This window comes from Elgaria multicarinata, chromosome 6 (assembly GCF_023053635.1).
Source record: "Elgaria multicarinata webbii isolate HBS135686 ecotype San Diego chromosome 6, rElgMul1.1.pri, whole genome shotgun sequence".
NCBI lineage: Eukaryota > Metazoa > Chordata > Lepidosauria > Squamata > Anguidae > Elgaria > Elgaria multicarinata.
This window is the reverse complement of record NC_086176.1, coordinates 83,868,853-83,893,126: the sequence shown is the minus strand read 5'-3', so window position 1 is coordinate 83,893,126 and position 24,274 is coordinate 83,868,853. Positions and strand designations below refer to the sequence as shown.

The 24,274-nt window shown below is 43.3% G+C and overlaps 1 protein-coding gene across 1 annotated transcript; it reads right to left on the bottom strand.

Annotated features, from left to right (window-relative positions):
• Positions 1–94: 94 nt before the first annotated feature.
• HEXB (hexosaminidase subunit beta) lies at positions 95–24,153 on the bottom strand. The gene is made up of 14 exons (XM_063127933.1): positions 23,825–24,153; positions 20,252–20,403; positions 16,258–16,323; positions 15,003–15,049; positions 14,104–14,214; positions 12,636–12,737; positions 9,919–10,048; positions 8,592–8,772; positions 6,359–6,445; positions 4,297–4,369; positions 3,128–3,302; positions 2,471–2,561; positions 1,135–1,239; positions 95–310 (listed from the first exon to the last, which is right to left on the bottom strand). Exons 1-14 carry the CDS (start codon positions 24,109–24,111, stop codon positions 247–249), a joined length of 1,671 nt encoding a protein of 556 aa, XP_062984003.1. The 5' UTR covers positions 24,112–24,153; the 3' UTR covers positions 95–246.
• Between the last annotated feature and the right edge of the window lie 121 nt (positions 24,154–24,274).

Genomic DNA, 24,274 nt, shown 5'->3' with positions numbered 1-24,274 from the left:
CAGCATGATTACACAGGAATTTCAGTCATAGATTCATTAAATAAAACTAAAGATTTTAATTTCTCTCTCTCAAAAAAATTGAATGACAAATTATTTTGAATCATCTAAAAAGAAAGACTTTTCCCCAAGTATAGAATTCCAACGTTTCAATACTAATATAGAGTGCTCCAGTGAAAATATTCAGCCAGGAATGTGCATAATTTCCTTCCCAAAAAGGCACTACAGTAACATCCTGTTGTAGAACTGTTATAGGTCTGTGGCTTCATAACGGCAGTATCCAACAAATAAAGGCTCTGCTGCTATTCCACGCCTGTGGGGGAGAGAAGATTGTGATTTTACCTTTTGAAATAACTAGTATCCTAAGAACCAGTGGTAATTAGGTTTACTAAATGGCTTTGTAAATAATACCCACAGCTTTGCTCCTGGATCTCGGGGTTCAGAGATAACAGGGAAAAGGGCTAGGTAAGCTGTGTGTTGTTTAGCGACTAAGGCTAAATAAAGACTGTTGCTTTTTTATATAGTGTACTCCATCAATTGGCTAACCTCTGTTTTATGCCAACTCTGTCCAAATTTCATTGTTTTTTTTAAAAAAAAGGATGGGGAAGAATATTTTTTTTGCAGGAGGGCAGCAATGTTAAAGAGGTGTGGATAGTTATTTGTTTACAACTTTTCTATACCACCCGTCAACAAAGCTCTTTGGGTGGTTCACAAATAAAAGTTAAAACCATGAAGTATAAAAACAACTTGCATAAAATCTTTAAAACAGCATGAGAATAAAACAGTACTGGAAAACGACAGTAATGCGAAGAGCTTAAAGCACTGCAACTAAAGCCCAGAAGAATAAAAAGGTCTTCAGCTGGTGATGAAAAGATTACAGTGTAGGCACCAGGTGAGCCTCTTTGGGGTGGATGGGTATTCTAAAAATATTATGCCTGATCACCAGAAGGGCACTACTTTATGACAATCCTGTTTAGGATCTCAATACTTGAGTTCTCAATAAGAAATTTCCAGAGAATCTTGATGAAATATATTGCTATATTATGAAGTATATGGTGCAATACTATACATGGGACTTAAACATGGGAGTTCAATGAGTCTTACTCCCAGGTACGTTGGTATAGGATTATAACCTACCTGAGCATGCGACAACGATGTTCAGAAAGTCTGTTATAAGCATCTGCAATATCAGTTACATTTTCATTGCTCCAGAGCCTTTCTCCAACAGCACTTGCCCGAGGCCTGAAGTTACAGCAGGATGAATAAAATAAATTTTATGTTATATTTTTCTTAAAAAAACAATTTGTTATTGTCCCTTCAAAATAGTTTAGTTTACAGTAACTGCACTATAAACACTGTAGATCAAACATATTAAGTTACAGCTTGCTTTCCTATGAAGTACCAAAAACAACCAGACTTCAAACCATTATAAAATGACACCCTAGCTTATGTACTGTATTATTATTCTAATTATTAATATTCAAACTTTCAACCAACCACCATACACTTTATTTTCTATTTGATATACACTGTTCTTCCCAGTTAGCACTGACCCTTGTTTTCTAGAAAGTTGCAAACTGTTAGTCTTCAAAAAGTAATGTGTAGTATTCATGCATGAGTAGAAATTCTAGATAATTCTTGTGCTGGCCCTGCTCTTGTGCACAAAGGCCATGGGAATAAATGAAGGGCCCTGTTCAGAAGACACCTTAAACCACGGCTTTAACCATGGCGGATAAGGCAAAAAGCCTTAAAACCATGGTTTAACGCGTCTTCTGAAAAAGGCCAATGAATGTAACACATCAATGTGAAACTGCATAATGGCTGGTTGCTAAATACGGTAAATTTGACTTGGACTCTAGATATCACAATTGCTCCCTTAAGAATGTCTAAATTCTGTAGCACAAAAGGTATATGGCCACAGGTTTTCTGTGTAGAAGCACGTTTATGATATGAGAATACTACCTAACCCATAGGGCAAAACAATATTAATGTCTGGAACTCCTTGTGACTATCTCAATACTGGAGGCCTAAGGCCAGTTAGATGTGGCACTGATTCGGTTCCTTCTCCCCTCAATCCTCTTACTTTAAGCTCATTAATGCTTCTTTCTCTGCAGGTGGTGGTGTAAGTACAGCCAGCACCACCACCCTTGCTAGTTGCTCACACTGGTTTGAATTATGAGGTCTGAAGTGTGGAGTAGGAGGAGTCACATGGATGATAAGATCCGACTATGTCATTTGACCGCTAACATCTGAGTGCAATGCAGTCTCCATTAAGACTATGCCAGTCAAGGAAAGCTCCTTTCAGGGCTTTCAGATAGGATAAATAAGGAAGGGAAGAAGAAACCTCTAGAAAGTGTTTTATAACCCTGGTGAAGTTTTTGTGTGTATCAAGGCCAGACATCAACGTTAATAAGGTTATGTCTGGACCATTAACATTTGTCATGAAAAAAATCAGGTAAGCGCTGAACTATACCAGAGTCTTGGAATGAGATTAGTTGCATCCACATATTCCCCCCAAAGGCAAGCTTCTCCACCAAGCACCAGCTCTTTCTGTGAATTCCACCCTGTATTTTAAGAAGAAGAAAAAGCATTTGCTCATTTCATACTCTAAATGTAGGCTCAGCCTGATACAAATACAAGAATTCTGCTTCAGATACAAAAAGCTCTCAGGATTGTGGGAATACTCATTATAAGATGGCAGGCAAATATCCAACCTTAATGTCATGACTATTAATAAAGAAAACACTGCTTGCCTGAGTTGCAATGTAGCATCTGTAATCACTATTGTACTTAAACTGCAGAGCATAAAATCAAAAGAAAACACCAGATGACCAAACCGGGTCAGTGCAGTGCTTTCCTATCATAGCTCAGTATCTTAGAATAACAAAAATAATACTCTTTCTGCAAGAAGAGAAATTAAGCTGATCTTGTCTTATTCAGACAGACTAGCGCGCGCCGTCACCACTGACAAATTGAAGAAGCAATTTGGGTGAAAGGAGACTCTGGATGAACGAACATGAATATGAATCAGTTCATACAGCTCTCTCATTGGAATCAATGGGACTTAAATATGCCTAAATTTGATTGGCTCAAGCATGTAGAAAAAGACAACTAGAAGCATTCAACAAACCGAAGAAGTCCAGTGGCTCGACAGTGTAGTATTTCTTCCAGTCCTGACCATAACTAATGTAGTCTAGGTACCAAGGTGCAGCCAAGATTGCATGGTGCCCTGCTTTTGTTACTTTTCTTAATTCATCTTTATACATGTTCCCCATCCACACTTCAACTATTGTGTCTGGCTTTATCTGAAAAAAATTGGAAACACGTGGGTTTTAGATAGTATGCAGTCAATCCATCCTAAGTATTTAGGGAGGGCATCCCACCACTGAAAAGGCCCTCTCCTTAGTAGCTGCCCACTTCACCTCATTTGGTGATGGCACTTGGAGGAGAGCCAGGTATATATAGGAGGAGACAATCCTTCAAGTAACCTGGCTCCAAGCCATTTAGGGCTTTAAAAAGTTAATCCTGGCACTCTGAACTGGGCCCGGAAATAGACTGGAAACTAGTCCAGATGGAAAAGTCCTGGCATAATAGGATCATGTTGACCAGTTCCCGTTAATGGTCTTCCTGCCTTATTTTGGACCAGTTGAAGTTTTCAGACTGTTTTCAAAGGCAGCCACATGGATAATGCATTGCACTGTTCTCCTGGCACTGTAAAATGCCCACAAACCAATTGGAAATCTATGCCAGCCCTGGAGCTGGCATAGATTAATTCATTTTCTTTGGTTTCAATAGGAGGGAATGATAAAAAGAAGGCAAAACCCCAGCCAGGAAGAATGGGGGGGGGGGGAGCAAAAACACAGCTCTTCCCTCACTTCCACCCTGCTGGCATGTTCCTAGCATGGTGTTGGCTATCTTGGAACTCTCAGAGATCGGGAAAAGAATTGTCCGTTAGATTAACAAGACTTATCCAATGTAGTTTCAGAAATACGTAAATTAGGAGTGAGAGAATGTGAGTACATCCAGAAGACTTCAGTAGAGAAAGTGTTTGTTCCTTTCCCATATCATACTATGTGCTTTTGAAATATACATAAGTTACATTGCAAGTCAGATTCTGTTGAAGAAGTATAATTGCTTCTTATGCGGTCTTGATAAAAGGTACCCCTAGATTAAGCCTTTCCAAAATTGTGTGGTCTAACATGCAGATAAGCTCTACAGAAGTCTTCTGGACTACTGATGCACATGAAAAGTACACTCAAAGTTAACACAGAACAGAACCGATCATCTCTGAGATCTTACCTTTACTCCATTATCAAAGACTTCCTGCCAGACTATGGATTTCTTGTTAAGAGACGACATTATGTCCAATATTCTAGGACAAAGGGATTGAAAAAATGTGTTATACTTGTTTATTACATTTATTGCCTGCATTTCAGACAAAATTGACTCTGAGAACTGATTTCTATAATTACACCTATCTATAATTAAACAATAAAATGTATAAGGAGATACATGGGTGGGTGTATGGCTGTCACTTCCAGCCCCTAGCAGTGATCATATTGTCCAGGCTTTTCCCTGCCGATGGAGTGCTGTTGCACTCGAGCCTTGCTTGTGGGTTCCTGGTTGGCCACTATGTGAACAGAATGCTGGACTAGATAGATCCTTCTTATGTTCTTACAAGTGTGCTGAAGGGGCTGCAGATGGATCAATTCAATTCAAGTTTATTACAGTAAATAAACAGATGGATCAATTCAATTCAAGTTTATTACAGTAAATAAACAGATGGATCAGGGATTGGCTGATGCTTAAGATGCAAAGCCACAATCAATGGCCTGGCTACTAGTCATGATGACTGTATATCCCCCCAAGTACCACAGGTAGTACACCTCTCAATATTAGCTGCTTGGTGGGGAGCATGAATGGGAGGGTTCTGTTATGTTTATGACCTCTGATTGGCCACCATAGGAACAGAATGCTGGACTAGATATCATAGAATCATAGAATAGCAGAGTTGGAAGGGGCCTACAAGGCCATCGAGTCCAACCCCCTGCTCAATGCAGGAATCCACCCTAAAGCATCCCTGACAGATGGTTGTCCAGCTGCCTCTTGAATGCCTCTAGTGTGGGAGAGCCCACAACCTCCCTAGGTAGCTGATTCCATTGTCGCACTGCTCTAACAGTCAGGAAGTTTTTCCTGATGTCCAGCCGGAATCTGGCTTCCTTTAACTTGAGCCCGTTATTCCGTGTCCTGCACTCTGGGAGGATCGAGAAGAGATCCTGGCCCTCCTCTGTGTGACAACCTTTTAAGTATTTGAAGACTGCTATCATGTCTCCCCTCAATCTTCTCTTCTCCAGGCTAAACATGCCCAGTTCTTTCAGTCTCTCTTCATAGGGCTTTGTTTCTAGACCTCTGATCATCCTGGTTGCCCTCTTCTGAACACGCTCCAGCTTGTCTGCGTCCTTCTTGAATTGTGGAGCCCAGAACTGGACGCAATACTCTAGATGAGGTCTAACCAGGGCCGAATAGAGAGGAACCAATACCTCACGTGATTTGGAAGCTATACTTCTATTAATGCAGCCCAAAATACCATTTGCCTTTCTTGCAGCCATATCGCACTGTTGGCTCATATTCAGCTTGTGATCTACAACAATTCCAAGATCTTTCTCGTTTGTAGTATTGCTGAGCCAAGTGTCCCCCATCTTGTAACTGTGCATTTGGTTTCTATTCCCTAAATGTAGAACTTGGCATTATAGATCTTGGCATTATAGATCTATATGCCAGTATAGATCTTGTTTTGTTCCCTCCATCCAAACTCAACGCTCAAGCAATTGCAATATGTCATCTCTCTAAAGTGCTTTTTCCTAAAAACTCAAAGCATTTCCTAAGTACTCAAATAAATGCATTTGCACAGTAGTCCTGAAAAGCAGGACAGTATTATCTCCATATTACTGATGAAAAGCTGAATGGAAGTAAAGCTTCTGAGAAAAATTGCCCCTTCTCACAGCCTACAGTCAAATCCCCCTTCCTGCATACCCTTCTTAGCTCACAAGAGGATAAAGCCAGTCGCTGTCGAATGAAGTGCTGAGTTGGAGGAAGAAGAAGGGCAGAAGGCACAGCGAAATCAGTCAGGATTTCTGCTGCTCTTGCCGAGTGCCTCTGTAGTCCTGTCAAACAGGCCATGCAGAATCCATTCTGTCAGGTTCGGACTTCACAACAAATCACCTTGAATAACCCAACAACAAAACCAAGGGTTCTCAGGGCGGCTTGTTCATGAAAAGCAAGCTAACCTGTAGAAACAGCACTGGGTTCAGACATTGTGTTCTGTGAATCAAGTCAGTAAGTGAAAAAGAAAGACACTCACTTCTCAATGTAGAAGGATTCCAGTTTGGAATAGGTAAACCAAATCCCTTGCTGCTTCATGAACTCTGTCACATTAGGGTTGGACTTCCTATAAAGGAAAAGAAAAACAAGTATATTTCTTGCAGTGGTCATGCTGGGGAAGAACTAATGGGATGTATTGAGACCAGTGCACTAGAAAAGACTATACAACCACAATCCCCCAATATGCATTTGCTCAAAATGACACCCTTTTAAAGCTTTCAACAATTACCCATGAGCAGGGATTCTAAGCTATACAGTGCTGACTTGTGACAAGTCTCTTGCTCTTTTACCCACATCCTATGCATATTGAGGTCACAATTCAGTCAAAGTGAAGCATTTCCAAGTATCTCCTGAATTACTTCATTCTTTACAGGCACAATCCAATGCATGTTTAGACAGAAAAATGTCTAATTCCCAGCATCCCACAGCCAGCATAGATGGCTGGGGAATACTGAGAGTTCTAGGGTTTTTCTCTTTCTAAACATTTATAGAATTGTGCCCTAAAGGAAAAATCAGATTCAAAGCTAGAAGACTCTGGTTTGTGATCTAGTCAAGGTATGGAGTGTGCTGAGAATTTGCCTCTGTCTGGTTTCACAGTAGGTCAGAGGGAGGCAGATACTCCTTCTCACCTACAGTCAGAACTCGCTTGGGGGGAAATGCCTGAGTTCAGGACCGATGAGCGAGGGGGGAGCTGGTACAAATTACCGGGGTCCAGAAGGGCCCCTGGGGCCCGACTATGTTGCATGTTTTTTTCTTTCTCAGTAGTATCATTATTTGTCAATTGTTTTTGACATCCATTGTAAAATTGGTAAATTTCAAAGAAAATAATATCAACATTCGCTTCTGTGTTTTGACAGGGGATGCGAGGAGCCCTTCTCTGGTACTCAGGGGCCCACAAGTGATTTGGTGTCAGGAGTGGGAATGAGGGGGGAAGGGGCAGACGAGGGTCCCGCCCCGTGGGACTCGCAGCACATCTCTCACCACAGAGGGAGTTCCTTGCCAGCCATGTGGCCTGGAGGAGGCTGCTGCCAGGGCTCTGCCAGTCCTGCTCCGGGCTTCAGGAAGCGCCAGGGTGGGGGAGTGGGCAGCCAAGCAGACTTGCCCAAAGAAGGAGCAGCGAGTGGCACTGGTAGGCCTTCCGACAGTGACGACTGGGGTGGTGGTGCCTGAGCCTCGGGCAGCCTTCCTCCTCCGAGAGCCCTCCTGTTGCTTGGGTCGGTAGCTTCCTGCCCAGGGGCCATGCTGGCTAAAAACTTTTAGCTGGTCCGCCCTTGCTGAACGGCCTGAAAAATTGTTTTCATCAGGCCCTGAACCCGCTTTTGGTGCCCCTGCCTGAGTTAGCCCAGCCTAAGGAACATCATTTGATAAGAGGCCAGGAGGCAGACTCAGCTAAGGAAATGCCACAGCCAAGATGGTCTCCCAGGCAAAGCTGGCCACCAAAAAGGTGAAAGGAAAAGCAACCAATTAGTTGGGAGTTTCAACTTCAGGCTAATTTCCCCCCATAAGGCTGGATTGACGCATGAGGAACTCTAGTTGCTCTGCCCCCGCATAAAAGCTGGCACACAGGTAAAACAGGTTTGTAGGTATCATGTTGCTGATCCAGGACACTGTTTTGGCTGTACTATTCTTGAACTTTGAAATGATTGCACGCCTTGAATCCTGTGCCCTGTGAGCCTGTCTTGGATTAAACTTGCTGGCCATTAAGACCCTGTTTCTGGCTCCTGTTTGGATTAATTGACTTTATTTGAACTTGGGCTCATGATGGACTCTGAACTGTCAACTCTGGTGAGGTGCTTTTTGTGCCCTGCTGTATCAAAGGAGTTCACTGTTTCTTTAACACGTGTTTGGTTGCTGATGTTGCAAGGGATCTTGGCCTAACAAGATATATCTTGTGATGTTATTCACAGGTTCTTTCAAGAGACCTCAGTCCCAAATTAAGTAAAATCAGAGAAAAAGCAAGGATCCAAAGCACCTTGCTTAGTCCTGCATGCAAGGAGAGCTTCTGAGCAACCTCCCATTTTGTTTAACAAGCCACAGCCACAAATTCAGGAGAACATGGCCTCTGACATAATACAAGGGGGCTATGGTCCAGAAGAAGAAAAAGCTAGGGTACATGTGGATCCTGGCCTATATAATTATAATTTTTGCCACATTTTCCAACTGGATAGGTCTCAGACATATGAGAAGTTTAGACTTTTAATGTCACACTGTACCAACATGTGAAGTCCACCTCATCTCCTCCCAAGTGGATGTAGTCATCAGGAAACACTGTCCCAATTTCTTTGAATAATTTAGCCATGAAATCGTAAGTTGTATTCAAAATGGGATTTACAGGTCCGTAAGTGCCACTTGGATGTTGTCCTTTATAGCATGGTGTGAGGACATCTTTTTGCCCTTAAATTAAACATGCAAACAAACAAAACGTAGGTTGTTTTATGCCATACAAAGTTGCATTTGGCATTATGCCATATCAAGAGCATTTGCTTTAAAAACAATTCCAAGAACTTAAGTACATTTTTTTGATAAGGTCAAGAACACAAAACAATGTTTTTCAAAACCTTTTAAAGTTCCTCTTTGCAGGGTGAATACAATTACTATGGAATACCAGAACTGGAAAACTGTGACTCACAAAAGGCACTTGCTGCTATTAGTCATTTTATTCCAGGAATCAAAATTCTCTGTTCTGCATTCAAGGCTACTGAAGACTTATTTCCATTTCCTAGAGCCTCCTAAACGATAATCACTGGCATAATCACTAAGTAGGAGAAATGTTACTGGTCCATCTAGCTCAATATTGTCTACACTGACCAGTGCGTGTGCTGTTTTAGGGTGGAATCCTATGCATGTTTAGGCAGAAAAAAATTGCTACATGGCCGGCAGGGAATGTTGAGAGTTTCAGAACTTTTTTTCTGTCTAAACATGCATAGGATTGCGCCCTTACTAGTTGACTGAGTTTAGAATCAGTACAGAGCAAAAAGGAAAAAGATGAAGAAGTGAAAAAAGCAGATTTATTGCAATAGTGATTTTCAGAAGCTCAAGCCATTTCAAGGCTACATCCAGCTCTTGATCAGGAGATATTTAAAGGCCAAAAGAAGCAAACCATTTCTATTAACTCAGGCATTCCCAACCTGGTGACCTCTAGAAGTGTTGGTCTACTTCCCATCATCCCCAGGCAGCACAGCTAATGGCCATGCTGGCTGGGGATGGTGGGAGTTGTAGTCCAATGTATCTGGAAGGCATCAGATTGGGGAAATCTGAGTTAAGTTATATGTAGTGTGGTGAGAACAGTGAACTGCTTTGGAATTATATCTTGGTTGTGCTTTTATATTGTATTTTATATTATGGTTTTATACTATTGTTTTATTTTGAATTGTCTTAAATTTGTAAACCGCCCAGAGAACTTCGGCTATTGGGCGGTATAGAAATGCAATAAAGAAATAAAGAAATTCCTTTTCATCACACACTCAATCACTAATAGATATTTGTTCATTAAAGTTCAGTTTCAGTATCAATCATCTTTCAGAATAATGCACATCTTACCTTTTCCCCAAGATTCTGTATGTCCTGGGGTATCAAACTCTGGGATGACTCTAATCCCTCGTAATCGAGCATATTCTAACACAAGATTGACATCAGTGGGGGTGTAAACATGATGGTATGAATAGGCCCCCTGTGAAAATGTACACATTACAAGGTCATTCAAAATATGCCACAATGTCAGTGATTTTGAACAGTAGATTAAACTTGACTGCAGATGCATGTTACAGCCTCTGGGATGTTATTTAGCATACTTGAAAAAATATTTTGGAGCAGTTACAAAAATATTTTGAAGCAATATAAAAACAGAACAAAACAGACATTAAAATACAAAACATCATGCTAATACATACAAATCCTTATCAGTTAAAACATTTTAAACCAGAAAACTTAGGAGACAAGAATAGACAAATTGGGCAGCACAATGGGCTGGTTCACACAAAATGACAACTCATGAGTTGTTGTTGGTGTGCACAAACAACCCCTGTGCCTCCTCCCTGCTTGCTGCTTTCGTTTTGCATCTGGTTTGGCAAACAACTCAGGAATGCTCTGGCTTGTTTGGCGTGATGTGTGAACCCAGGACTTTGGATTGTTGATGGAGAAACAACCCAGAGTTTTAACCCAACAACAAACCATGGGTTAAAACTCTGGGTTGTTTCTTCCTTATAACAACCCAGAGTTCCAGGTTCAGACATTGCAGCAAACAGCCTAGGTTTGTTTGCTAAACTGGATGCAAAACAGAAGCAGAGGGCGGCTGGGACGCAGTGTGATCACTCACTCATGGCCCCAACCAACCATGGGTTAATTAATTAAATGATTTAAACCCAGGGTGAATTGATTAATGGATTAATTAACCTATCATTGGTTGTTACATGTGAACTGGATCAATCGAGGATGGTGTAGATGAAGACACAGATGTTTAACAGTTGGCACCTAGCAAATAATGCAGGTATTAATTATTTCTTGACCAATTTCAATGCACAAAACTCTCTGAGAACGTTGTTGGCCACCACATATATATTATGAAGTAACCTTGGCTGAAAGTCATGTCTCAAAGGATATTTAAATCTTCAGCAGAAGCTAACTCCAACACCCTATTCAGCCTTCCGCAAACTGGCATCTTTCAGATGTTTTGGACTACAACTCCCATCATCCCATACTATTACCCATGCTGAGTGGAGTTGTAGTCCAAAACATCAAGAGAGGAACCACGTTGGAGAAGGCAGCTCTGTCCATTACTCTTGTGGGCTGATGGTGGCAAATTGGTTTCATGGGTGACAAATTGTATAGGACTGAAATATTCTTTTAGCAGGGATAAACCTGCAATTTTGCTATTTGAAATAACAGTTGCAACTGATATAGCCCATATACTATCATTTAAAGGCCAGAAAAAATGAACAATATTGTCCAAAGTCCTGAACTATAATTAGTCAAAAATTAAAGCCCACATCAGTCTATTGCAGGGGTGGGGAACTTGTGGCCCTCGATATGTTTTGACCTACGACTCCCATCATCAGCCATATGCTGGCTAGGGCTGATGAGAGTTGTAGGCCAAGGCATCTGGAGGCCCATAAGTTATCACCCCGGTCTACTATATAAAGCTGATTTAGAAAAAGCAAGTTAAAATTGAAAACAAATCACCGATTGCTGTCAGCATTATTTAAACTGAACTATTGACTACTAGGGATGCTGTGAGTGTCCGGCTGTGACCGCGACGGCAGCAGATGCCCCCCCCTCCGCGTTCACCCCTAATGGATCCTGTGCCCTATCACTTGTGAGCACCTGCAAGTGCTTGGGTGTGGGTCCACCATGGGGAAGGTTGCTTTCTGGAGCCTCCGGAAAGCATGCATGCCCCCACCCCAAGCCAATGGGGGCCTTAAAGGGTCTGGAAATTGTGCATTTCCCCTGCCATTAGTGTGTGTGTGGGGGGAAAGGGTGGGTGGTTGCCAAAGGTTTGTGGGTGCTCACCAGAGGCTTGCATTGCCTGGCTCGTTGAGGCAGATTGCGTGAGCACTCGTGGGGCGGACACCAGCCAAACTCATAAAACTCTACTCTTGATCAAGATGAGAAGCAAGATGCTGGATTAGGGATACCTTTTGTTTGATCCAGGAGAGCGCCTCTTAACCTCTTAACTTTAAAAAGGTGGTGCAGGTAACAGGCAAAACAACAAGGCATCTGAACAATCCAAAATGTCTAAGAACATTTTTGTAGCTTAAATCACTGGGTATGTTTTCATAAGCCTGCAACCTGCAATCAATTAAAGCATTTCTATAATCTCAAAATTTTTCCAGGAATCCAAAAGAGGTAGCAATGATGAGGAAGAGGAGCAGCAGCAGCTGGTGACAATGGTGGTGAGAAAGCAGACTCACTGAGCCCCCCCCCCCCGATGTGCTTTTCCCAAGAGTCCTCAAAACTTGGAGGCAGCACTTGCTACTGATCTATGACTGTACCCAGTGCTCCATCCATCCCTACAACAGATCACTGACTCTTTGTTGTTTTTGCTGCAACAAATGAACATGGGTACTCCTTTGAGAGTTGCAACAACACCATTCTGAGAGAGATGGGGAGCACATAATGACCGGTATAAATTGAAAACTTTGGCCATTCATGCCTTTGAAATAACAGCTTAAGCAACATACCCCTTTTCAAGTTTATATTTCGCAAAATGTTGTTTGTTGTTTAATTTATTTTAAGGCAGGCTTCATGTGACATGTACTTACGCGGGCACTCAGTTCTGGAAAAGTAACACTCTGATAAGGAAAGGAAGGGTCATCTACAATGTGCCAATGCAGGACATTGAACTTGTTAAAAGCCATGGCATCCTACAACATGGGAAGCAAGATGGCATTTCAGTTAGGCACTCTGCATTCCTAAGTACGATTTTAAAAGTGGGATTTTTATCCATCACTTTGCAAAGTCCGATTTCAGCAGGCATGTTCTGCTGCATCTTGAGTTCTAAAGCGACCTCACCACTTCTCCAATCCCTCCAATGTACCTGATCCTGATAGACTGTTTTGAAACAAAGCTTTTACACCCAACCCTAAATACATTTCCATGAAATTTACTTTTAGGGTAAGCGGCTTCAAGATGCTCTTATCCCTCATATCATCCACGGTTCCATTTGTACAAGCAGCCAGTGAACCTGATGGTAAAAGCCTGTTAGCAATATGCTTGCCAAAGCCAGGATTAATTGTCTTTTCTGGAGATTGTGATTTATCTGATGGACAGTGAACACCATTAACTAAGGACGCTCTTCCACTGCGGGAGGAAGTGAGAGCTGCAGATGCATCATGCTCTGGATGACAACCATGCTTGCATATTGCAGGTCAGAGGTGGGGAGCCTCAGGCCTGGGGGCCAAATCTGGCCCTCCTGGCTCCCTCAGATGGCCCCAGCCCTTTCCCTTGGCCCCACTCCCTTCCCCCAACTATTGATCATTTGGCGATTTCTAGGGTGACCATATAGAAAGGAGGACGGGGTTCCTGTATCTTTAACAGTTATACAGAAAAGGGAATTTCAGCAGGTTTCATTTGTATGCATGCAGCACCTGGTGAAATTCCCTCTTCATCACAACCGTTAAAGCTGCAGGAGCCCTGCCCTCTTTTGTATCTGGTCACTCTAGCTATACTATTGGGCAGGGCTCCTGTAGCTTTAACGGTTGTGACGAAGAGGAAATTCCACCAGGTGTTGCATGCATACCAATGACACCTGCTGAAATTCCCTTTTCTGTACAACTGTTAAAGATACAGGAGCCCTGTCCTCCTTTCCATATGATCACCCTATCAGTGATTTCCCGACATTTGTGCAGTTTTTTTTTTTTTTTTTTTTTTGCTATTCTAAAAGGTTGAAATGCCCCTTCCCTAAGGCTGAGTTATTGATAGTAACCTTGAAACTACAGCATGCTGATATTTCTTTGGTGGGGAGGGGGAATTTTTGGTCCCACCCATTTTTCCTTTGGCTATGCCTGTCCCTGGAATGCCAGCCCGAAGAGCTTCTCCATCACTGAATTCAGCCCTCCACTTCCGTTGTAGGACATTCAGCCCCTTTGCAGCTGATACATCAAATATTTCAAATGATTCCAACATTCATCTTTTTATTTGTAAGAAAATGGATGTTTCCAATTAAAATTGCCACGCTAGCCCCTGCAGAGGGATTTGGGAGGGATTGGGTTCACCCAACTGCCAACTTACCAAATTCGTTAGGAGATATTTCAAGGGCAAGAAATGCCTCGATGTATCAATCAAAATTCCTCGATAAGCAAACCTTGGGGAATCAGTGATGTCAGATTGATTGATAAAGAACTATTCAAACAAAAAAGAGGAAGAGAATGCTTAAGAGGTGGTCAAGCTATCCCACCCAATTTTGTGTCATCTGCAAATCTGATAAGCATTCCCTGTACTTCATCCAAGTCATTAATAAAAATGTTGAAGAGCACTGGGCCCAGGACTGAGCCCTGCGGTACCCTGCTTGTTAACACCCGGTCCCCCAGTTTGAGAAGGTACCATTGATTAGCACTCCTTGAGTCTGGTTCTGTAGCCAACTGTGGATCCACCTAATAGTCGTTCCATTTAGCCCACTTGGCAGCCTTTCCAATCCTAGTGCCCTCCAGATGTTTGGGACCATAACCCCCAGCATTCCTGACCACTGGCCATGCAGGACTGATGGGAGGGCATCACATCTGGAGTGCACAAGGTTGGGGAAGGCTTGATGTTCTGCAACAGCCATGTAGTTCACTAATGTTCTTGGTCAAAAAAGGCAACTACAGAGTTGTGTCAGGAATGCTACAAATAGCTAGTGCAGAGTCTGGAGCACTGTTTTGCTCTGCTAATGCTAGCCCACCCTCGGTTACACTGGAGCTTCCAAATAGTTTATGAAGCAATCTCTGAAGCACAGAGTAGCTCAGCCTTCCCCAACATGGTGTCTTCCAGATGCATTGGACTGCAACTCCCATCATTCCAAGCTGTTAGCCATGCATCTGGAGGACTCTTGGCTGGGGAAGACGGGAGAAGTCAAACCTGAAATTATTACTAACAGCTGCTTCATCCAAACCCAAAGAAAAGTCAAAATTATTAGCGGTAAAAATACTTACACTTCCATAGTCATCTTCATTTACTAGCTGGCTGAACGTTTCCAAACCTGGAAATCAAAAAGACTGAATTGTCATCTGTAATTGGCAAAATAACACAGATGCCATCATGCAAGAGCCACTTTGGACATTCCAAGGAAGTGGTGGGAAATGAAACACAAGTAACTTGCGCTTCTCTTCCTAACTTCTAAACTTCATCCAAAAAGGATGGGTGAAGCGGGAGAAGCACATATCCCATGTGGCAGATAATTCTCTTTCTGCTGGAAAAGAATGATCATCTCCCCAAAAGAAACGTGAATTTCTCTTGGCTTTGATTGAGACCTTGAAGCATGGGATGAGGAAGAGCAAGTCACTCACGCTTCCTCTCTCACTGCTTTGAACATCTAGAGAGGTTTTTTTAAAAAATCTGTCACATATACATTGGTCCCCTATCACCTACATATTTCACAAATGTCGGGCTGATTCACACCATGAAATCTGGAGAGGTTTTTCTATCTATATAGCATTGGCATGTTTCCAGATTGTACTTTCTCTATTACATGTCACTCTGTCCTCAGCCATGAACATAAGTTGCTGGTGCGCCCACATGATTGATGCTGAAACAATCAGCTCACTTCACCACACATTAAACACACGTGAAAACATTTAGTTTAGGGGGGAAAGTTGATACAATAGAGCAGGCTCCCCACACTAGATGCCCTGATGGGAGTTGTCCCTGGTGATGGGAGTTGTGTTAGACTACAACTCTTATGATTCCCAATGGTGTCTATGCCAGCTGGGGGTGATGGGAGTTGTAGTGCAATACATATGGAGGGCACTGGATTGGGAAGACTGCAATATAGGTTTAAAAATTATGGTGTGGGGATATACAAGATACAGTACTAAAACGTGGGTCACCTAATGAAACTATTTTGCAGAGTCATGGAGGCTAAGGATATCAATAGCTAGTGGTGTAGAGTAGCTCCACTATCGGAGACAGTATACCAGCTGCTGGGGAACACGAGTGAGAGGGTGCTGTTGCACCCATGCCCTGCTGGTGGGTTTTCCATAGGCATCTGGTTGGCCCCGTGACTCAATGTAACCTCTGTGAACAGGAACAGTATTCCTCCAAATACCAACTGCTAGGGGACAAACAGGGTGGGGTGGGGAAGTTGTTGCCTTCATGCTCTGCTGTGGGCTTCCTAGGAGCACCTGGCTGGCCACTGTGGCATAGCCCCTTGTTCTTATCCAGCAAGGCTCTTCTTATCTTATGACTCACCTCTTAAAGCTCCCCAAACTTTGCTTGCCTTCAGCACAGCCGCAGGTTCTGATACTTGGAGGTGATCTTTAAAGGGAAAACAACAATTAATACCGAGATGTCTTTCAGTAATAAAGGTTATGAAATGATCAATTACTTTGTTAGAAGAACAACAGAGTTTGGTTGGCAGTCCCGCATGCAGCTTGCTTATACCTAATTGAAATCAGTGGCCCAGTTTGCATGTAACAAGAAGCCACCATGGGTAAATTTCCCTATGGGGTTTGCTTTTATGGATGCTGCCGCCATTTTGACTATTCTGGGCACGGCAGGGGCACGCTGTAGTTTCTTGTTACATGTGAACCCAGTGAAGGAGGGTTGTTGGGGTAGTTGGCAAGCCATCCACAACCCTAAAACAGGCCATGGGTTCTGGGCACCTTGTCAACCACCCCAACGATCCACCCTTATTGGGTTTGCACGTAACGAGAAGCCATGGTGGTGGGGGCTTGGATCACCAACCTGGAACCACAGTGGGCTGTAGTGATCATGTGAAAGGTTCTGCCAGATTGCAGTCAGGGTAATAAACTAATTGCTATAAGTCCTAATTATTTTTTAAATGCAATAATGACCTTCTGCAATTAAAGAAAAATAAAAAGTTAATTCTGGTTCACTGATGGTCTTCATATAGCTATAAACCAGGCCGGGCAACCATTTTACCTTCCCAAAGGCCACATTCCTTTGAGGGTAGTGTCATGTCTAACCCTACTGCTCTTGTCTTGGGAGAAGATGATTCAGGTAATCAATCAGAATCAGATTCAGAACTAGAAGATGCAGTGCTAGACACCAGCCAGCCTGTACAAATGTGGGAGGAAGCTCTCACGGGCGATTCTCCAGCTGGGAGTCAGCCCTCTCCAGAGCTTATCTCCTCAAGGCCAAATCCTACACATTCAGTGGGAAGTGTGGTTTCTTCCAGAGGTGAGCGTCCCGACAAGCTAGCTGATGCTAGGGTTCGCCGGAAGTTCAAACATGAAGGCATGAAAAGTCGGTTTGATTACACCAGAACCTGCCTCCGCATCAGCCTCCCTGAAGTTATGGGGCGTTTGGGAAGTAGTTTCCTATTCTTCTTGAGCGGACAATTGTCTTGCTTAGTTTGCATAGTTTTGCCTAGGGGGACGTTTCCAAGAGGTTAGACTTTCTTCAGGTAGAAGAGACGTAACGCTTTGTAGATTACTTAGCAAGCGTCGTCATTTGTCTCCCATCGAAAGCAGGAGTTTTCTGAGAAACAAGACAGGTAATCTATATGGGGGTCACCTGGGTAGAATCAGAGACAACCGTGAGTGGGTCCCAAGTTTCCCCCTTCTCCCTACTCTCACACACTCTCTCCCACTCTTCCTCCCACTGACATACCTACATATACTGATCACTGGGGGGGGGGGAGGAGAAATTTACCCCTTCTCTCCCTCCTGCAAACCCAATGAAACTGACCCCTCTTGCACTGCTATTAACATTTTTCTTAAGCTTAATCGCAGAGGAGAAGAGCATTTTGAAAATGTAGCACTTTCAAGAGTGTTCCCTTCTCCCATGTTGATTGGCAGAGAACAGCCAAGGAGCCTGGAGAAGAGAGCTGTACTGCTGAGCACATGAAACTTTTATCTGCAGCTCACACCTTGTGGTCCTGCGGCTCCTTTGATCCCTGGTGATAAGCTGAGCAGAGCTGGAAAGGGAGGGGCTTTCAAACATGTGAATCCAGATGAATCTGTGTTTTCCAAGTGCTCTTCTCTTCCCACTTGGGTGAGGAGGGGCCCTGGCAGGGAATGCTTGGGCAGAGCCTACGAGAGGCTCAAGGGGCCGCATAAAAAGCAGCTGAGCCTTGCATGTAGACTACGGGTTGCCCACTCCTGCCAGGGGTGGCTCAGGACATGCTGCTGCCTGAGGCAAAGCACAATATGGTGCCCCTTTCCATTCCACATACAAAAGCCATCTGGACCAGCAGCTGAATCTTCCTTCAATACTGGTGAAGGGAGAACGTCCTCCGTCACATCTGAACGCAACATGCACACAGCACCTCGGATGCAGACAGCACGTTGCCTGGCACACAGGTCTTTCCTCCTGCTTCCCATTATCTGCCACCTTAGGCAACTGCTTTGTCTCTGTGTCTTGGTAGGGCCGGCCCTGACCCCTGCTATGAACAGACTCTTCTCCAAGTCAGACTGCACGATTTGTGACCCCGACCCCCACAACTCTTTAAGCCATGTATTGTGGCCACTTTCCAGCTGCTTAACAGTGTCTCTGCTTTTGCACTCCCAAGTGGGCCACAAAAGCCATAAGCTTCCCTGATTCAGCTGCCATATAGGGCTGCAAGTTGTGTAGGCCTGCTCTGAATAGCTTCCTAACATTAACAAGTCTTCCCAACAAAAATGTAAGTGGAAGTGTGCTGTGACCTTAGCAGACACGCCCCTCTTCCCCAGAAACTCTCTTGCATCATTGCACTTATGCAAGGTTATCAACTAACACCAAGCAAATTTATGCAAACTCAGTGATTTGAAAAGGAAATGAAACCTTATACCCCCTCTAATCTTAGAAGGCACTTAACATTCAAGGCCATCAGCCCACACAAGCCTACTCAGTTAAATCCATTAGTAAATCTGCTGTAATTAAGAGGACCACACTCAAACTGCATCTCTTCTCTTTCTGAAGTTCAGAAACGGAATGGCACCATCCACACATATGAGGAAGGTTTTGTAGAAGTAAGAAAATCTTTAGGAAAACAATCCTTAAGGGGATGGGGGAAATCCCGAAACCAGTCCCATGAAGACTGAATGTACTCAGTAGTGACAGAATACTGATTGTTGGGGAAATCAGAAACAAAAACAGGGGGAGAAAAGCACCCAGGTGAAATCAGGTGAAAAAAGGGAGAAGCAAATTCTTAGGATGCTGAGATTTCTAAGATTGTCTATTAACAAAGACATTCTGTTGATAAGAAGATTTTTGCAGACATCTTCCTACAACCCCTTGAAGAAGGCCTTGAGAAGATACAGGCCGAAACACGTCAGGCTCTTCCACCTACAAATAAAAAGTTCAGCATCCTGAGAATTTGCTTCTCCCTTTTTTTCATGGGGAAATCAGGAAACCAGGTGGGAAGGGAAATGGACTGGCATGTCCTTGAGGAACACGGAACAAGTGCACTCCAGGCTGCAAGCCCTACTTGTTTTCATCTAACCTTCTAATTACCCAGGTGTCTATGTAACTTGCAAAATCAATTATCTGCCTGGGTACTTAAGATTACTGCATTGACAAGAACTATACAGTTCATCCTGATGATTGAGAACATAAGTTTCATAAGTTTTAGTTTTTCAGTTTCAGTTTTGAATATGGTATTGCATTTTAAGTCCATGCACTACTGGTAGCTTCTGTTTGGTTATCATTTTTATTATTTCTATTATAGTTTTAAACTTTTACACTTTATATTGTATTTTATCATCTTGTATTTTATAGTTTAAATTGTTGTAAACTGTCCAGAGAGCTTCAGCTATTGGATGGCATAGAAATTTGATTTATATATATATATAAAAATCCAACTATATTTTAGCACTCCAAACCACCTTGTTTGCTAGTTAAAATTTAACAGAGACATTAATACAGCCATTGATCTCAGTGAATCATATTCAAGACCTTTTCTGAGTTGAGCCAAGCTATTTTCTTCAATTACTCACTTAATAAATTGCTAGATAAGTGACTATTATATTTGCTAGAAAAAAGTGCCAAACAATATACACAAGCAAGTATAAGAAAAGAGGCATTCTACAGAAGGCTATAATGGAGGTTTCACCAACCTGATGCCCTCTATGTTTTGGACTTCAACTCTCAAAATTCCTGATCATTGGCCATAGCAGCTAGAGCTGATGGGAGTTGAAGTCCACAGCATCTGGAGGGCACCAGGTTCAGGGAAAAAATCAACATTGTTGGGAAAGAGTAAAGTTCTACTAGGTTACACACATCTTCACCATTAGTTACTCACAAGCTTCATCTGATGTAACGCCAGGGTATTTATCACATTCAGAGTCCTCTGAAGTGATAATGACCTGAAGCGAGGATAGCTCTGTTTCGGAAAGACGTTTCTCCTCATCACAATTCTGCCATTTGGAATATCCAAACAGGTATTCATAATATCTGGAAGTGAATTGAAGGTACAGATGACATTATCCAAACTTTGCTTTCTATCTGCATCACATAGCACCCAAATCCATAGATTCCACTTACAATAAAGGTTGTGTGTATTTTAAATTAATGTTAGGAAGAGCTTCCTGACAGTACGAGTGGAATAGACAGCTTTGAAGGTGGTAGTCTCTTCTCCATTAGAGGAGTTTAAACAAAGGCTGGAAGGACACCTATCTGTGATGCTGTAGTAATTGATTTCTTGCCTCAACAGGAGGTTGGACAACTCTGTGATTCACTGGGTTGTATTCAACATTAGTCTTATTTAAGACCCATTCATTTCAATGGGTATACTCTAACTTTGGCTAGCATTAGATACAACACTATGATAAGAAATAAGGGAGGATCTCCTAGAACAGATACCTGGCTCCACAGGGTGACTCTATACATGTTCCAACCTAACTAGATTATCAACTAGGGAATGAGCTTTCATCATCTATTTAAAGGAATGTTTCTTCACTCAGTGTTGAAAAAAACAGAAGTAGGATGGCTGTAGTTTTTAATTTTTTTGCTGAGATGCAACTTACATTTTTGTTTTTTCTACTCTTTTATGTTTGTGGCTGTACTTATTGTGTTATGGGTGTGTGTTCCACTTTTTGTTTTTGATAGTTTAGTTTAAAACTATGAGTTGAAAATCAATAAAATGTGTTTAAAAATGTTTGAAAACCAGCCTTTACTTCATCAACACATAAAGGTTATCATTTCATGGTTGCAAACTTAACATGACAAATTCCTTGTTTGTATAAACAGGGGGTCTGAGGATGTGTCTGCTCACATCATGTTTTATTAGATCATCATTCATACTGACCACAGTCCAACAGAGTGAGGCATGCTTAATCAACAGGTCTAAATGTACCAAACTAGATTGTGGCCACCAAACTCTACAGACTAGAGAACACTGAACTTCAGTAAATAGACAACACCATTATTCTTTATATCATCATTCCTTAATCTGGTGCCCTCCAGATATGTTGAATTACAACTCCCATCACCCTCAGCTAGCATGACCAATGGCTCATGCCATTAAAAGACCACCTTCCCCCATATAGAATGCACCAAACCCTACATTCTGAGGGGGGAGCCTTGCTTAACATACTGTGGCCTACTGATCTTTGACCATTGTTCAAATGAAGGCCTTTTCCATTATGACACCACCATGTGGAATGATCTCCTCACTGAAATCAGTGTGAAATGTTTCCACTGATAATTCAAGACACATTTGTTTGCCTGGGAGTTTACCTGACTGTTGCTAGCTATTCCTGGTTATTTTATTGTTTTATTACTGTTTTATTGGTTGGCTTTATGGTATTTTGACATGATTTTATCTTGTGACCACTTAAAAAAAAGAATGCTATAGAAATCTTCTGAAACAAAAAGAACAGAAAATGCCAAAGGATGTTGACTTTCATATTGCTTCAGCCTACGACTCCAGGAAAAAATATTGTGTAATTCCCTCACTCAATCCTATGCATTTTTAGAAAGAAAAAAGTCCTGCAGCTCCCAGCATTCTGCAGCCAGTATGGCTAGCTGGGAGTTGCTGAGCTCTTTTCTGTCTAAACTTGCATAGAATTGCACCCTAAGTAGCATTAACAAGTGACTTCCTGGTGGTTGGTAGTACCTTGAAGAATGTTGGAAACCTTCAATATAAAAGTTTACAATTTCCTTATGAGAATATTTTTTTAACATTTTGGTGCTGGAACCGCCCAGAGAGCTTCGGCTATTGGGCAGTATAAAAATGTAATAAATAAATAAATAAATAAATAAATAAATTAACATTGAGTACACACTACCACTGAGAACAGATCCTCCAACTATCAATATGCATATTCGGTGTAGTGTGTTGAGTGGGCAGATTGAAGGCAGACACGAATCCTATACCTCTGAAATGCAATCAGACAAACAAATAATTAAATAAATACTAAATCTTAGGCTAGCATTTTCCTACTCTGCCCACAGGCATCTAATCTAATTAGACCTTGGTCTAATCTAGCACTGCAATCCCTACTGTGACTCTGTAACTTTATCTCCAGGTTGGAAAATACTTCACCAATCAGATTTCCTATGCTGTTTTGCTGAAAGCACATGCCTCCTTTGGAGGTGGGGGTGGGGGAAGAGAAAACAACAGCCAACCTGAGTGGCACCTCAGGAGCCTTCCCATAGTAGAACCACAGCACACAGTGCACAGTTAAACTATGGAATTCACTTCCACAAGATGTAGTGATGGTCACCAATTGGGATGGCTTTAAAAGGGAATTGGACAAATTCATGGAGGAGGCGGCTATCCATGGCTACTAGTACAGATGGATCAGAGACTGCATGCTTATGTACACCAGTTGCTGAGGAACATGAGTGGGAGGGTGCTGATGCATTCCTGTCTTGCATGTGGGTTTCCTGTGGGCAGCTGGTTGGCCACTGTGTGAACAGAATGCTGGACTAGTCGGGCCCTTGGTCTGATCCAGCATAGCTCTTATGTCCACTATAGCATACGAAGGGACCTTAGAGGTGATCGATTCCAACTCCTTGCTCAGTGGAGTATCTACAATGCAAATTGCAGCTACAGCAGGGTTAGGCAAACTGCTGCTCTCCAGATGTTTTGGACTCCCAACTCCTATCAGCCCTTAGCTGATGGGAATTGGAGTTGTAGTCCAAAAATTGAGGGGACAGACACCTGAAGTTGTATACCCCTGAGCTACAGCAATCTTGAAATTCAGCCTCTCCTTAACTGCCTCCAAGTGAAGGGCAGCCCATCATCTCCAGAGATAGTCCGTTTACCTGTGCAAGAGCCAGTGGAGGCTGGTGGCCCCGATTTCGGTGGGGCTGTGGATCCATTCTTAGTGTCAGTCAGAACCAGCCAGAACTCTAAAGCAGCTATCAAAGGTGCTGAACCTATTTTCAGGATAGTTTTCAGTGCTTTGGATAGATCCTTTAGAGTTCTTGCTAGTTCTGATTAAACCCAGAATGGATTGATAGCCCCACCGAAATTGGAGCCACCCTCCTCCACTGGCAAGAGGTCCCTCAGTGTTGAGCTGAAATCTGCTTCCTTGCCATTTCCACCCATCGGTTCTACGTACTACTCCTACGCTCCGGAGCCACAGAGCACAGGTTTGCTCCGTCTCCTAGGTGACAGCCCTTTAGACATTTCGCAGCCCTAGAACCCTCCAGATATTTTGAACTCCAATTCCCTTCGGCCCCGGCCAGCATGCCCAATGGTCAGGAAATCTGGGAGTTGTAGTCCAAAACATTTGACGGGCACCGGGTTGGGGAAGGCTGCCCGAGCCAATTCTGCTCACACCCGTTCCGCATAAAGGGGAACCGGGCTGAAGGAAGAGCTCTCCAACCCAACACGCTTCCCTGAGGGGAGGAAAGAGGCGTTCACCTGCGGAAGGCGTCCTGCAGCAGCGAGCAACGGGGCCCCGCCGACGACCCCGGGCCGTGGACGATCTGGAAGCGCTTGGGCGCCAGCTGCAGCCGGGCCGGCCAGATGTGCAGCGAGGCGGGCAGGGGCCAGAGGGAGCCGGAGGACGACGCGCCCAGCGCCGTCTCCTGCTTCAAGAGCAGCTGCTCCTGAGCTTGGGGCGCCGCATGCGGTTGGTGCAAGGACGAGGCAGCCAGCGCCGTGGAGACCCGCAGCAGCAGCAGCAGCAGCATGCCGAGCGGCTCCATGGCTCCAGCGCCCGCTTCTAGTCCAAAACCCAGCCGCCGCTGCTGCCAACTGACGAACGGGAGACCGCCTGTCCCCAGCCGCGCCACCCAGCGCCGCTTCCTCCTCCCTCATCCCGCCCGCCCTGCGGAAAGAAGCCGGCCCCCTTGCCCGCGAGCGCCTTGC

Bases quoted from the DNA above. Each gene is read 5' to 3' on its own strand.
- HEXB (XM_063127933.1), bottom strand. From the start codon at position 24,111: ATGGAGCCGCTCGGCATGCTGCTGCTGCTGCTGCTGCGGGTCTCCACG. The intron at 20,404-23,824 runs GTGAACGCCTCT...ATTCACTTCCAG, and splicing joins CTGCAGGACGCCTTCCGCAG to ATATTATGAATACCTGTTTG. The intron at 2,562-3,127 runs GTTTGTTGAATG...CTTAAAATACAG, and splicing joins CGAGCCACTGGACTTCTTCG to GGTGGAATTCACAGAAAGAG.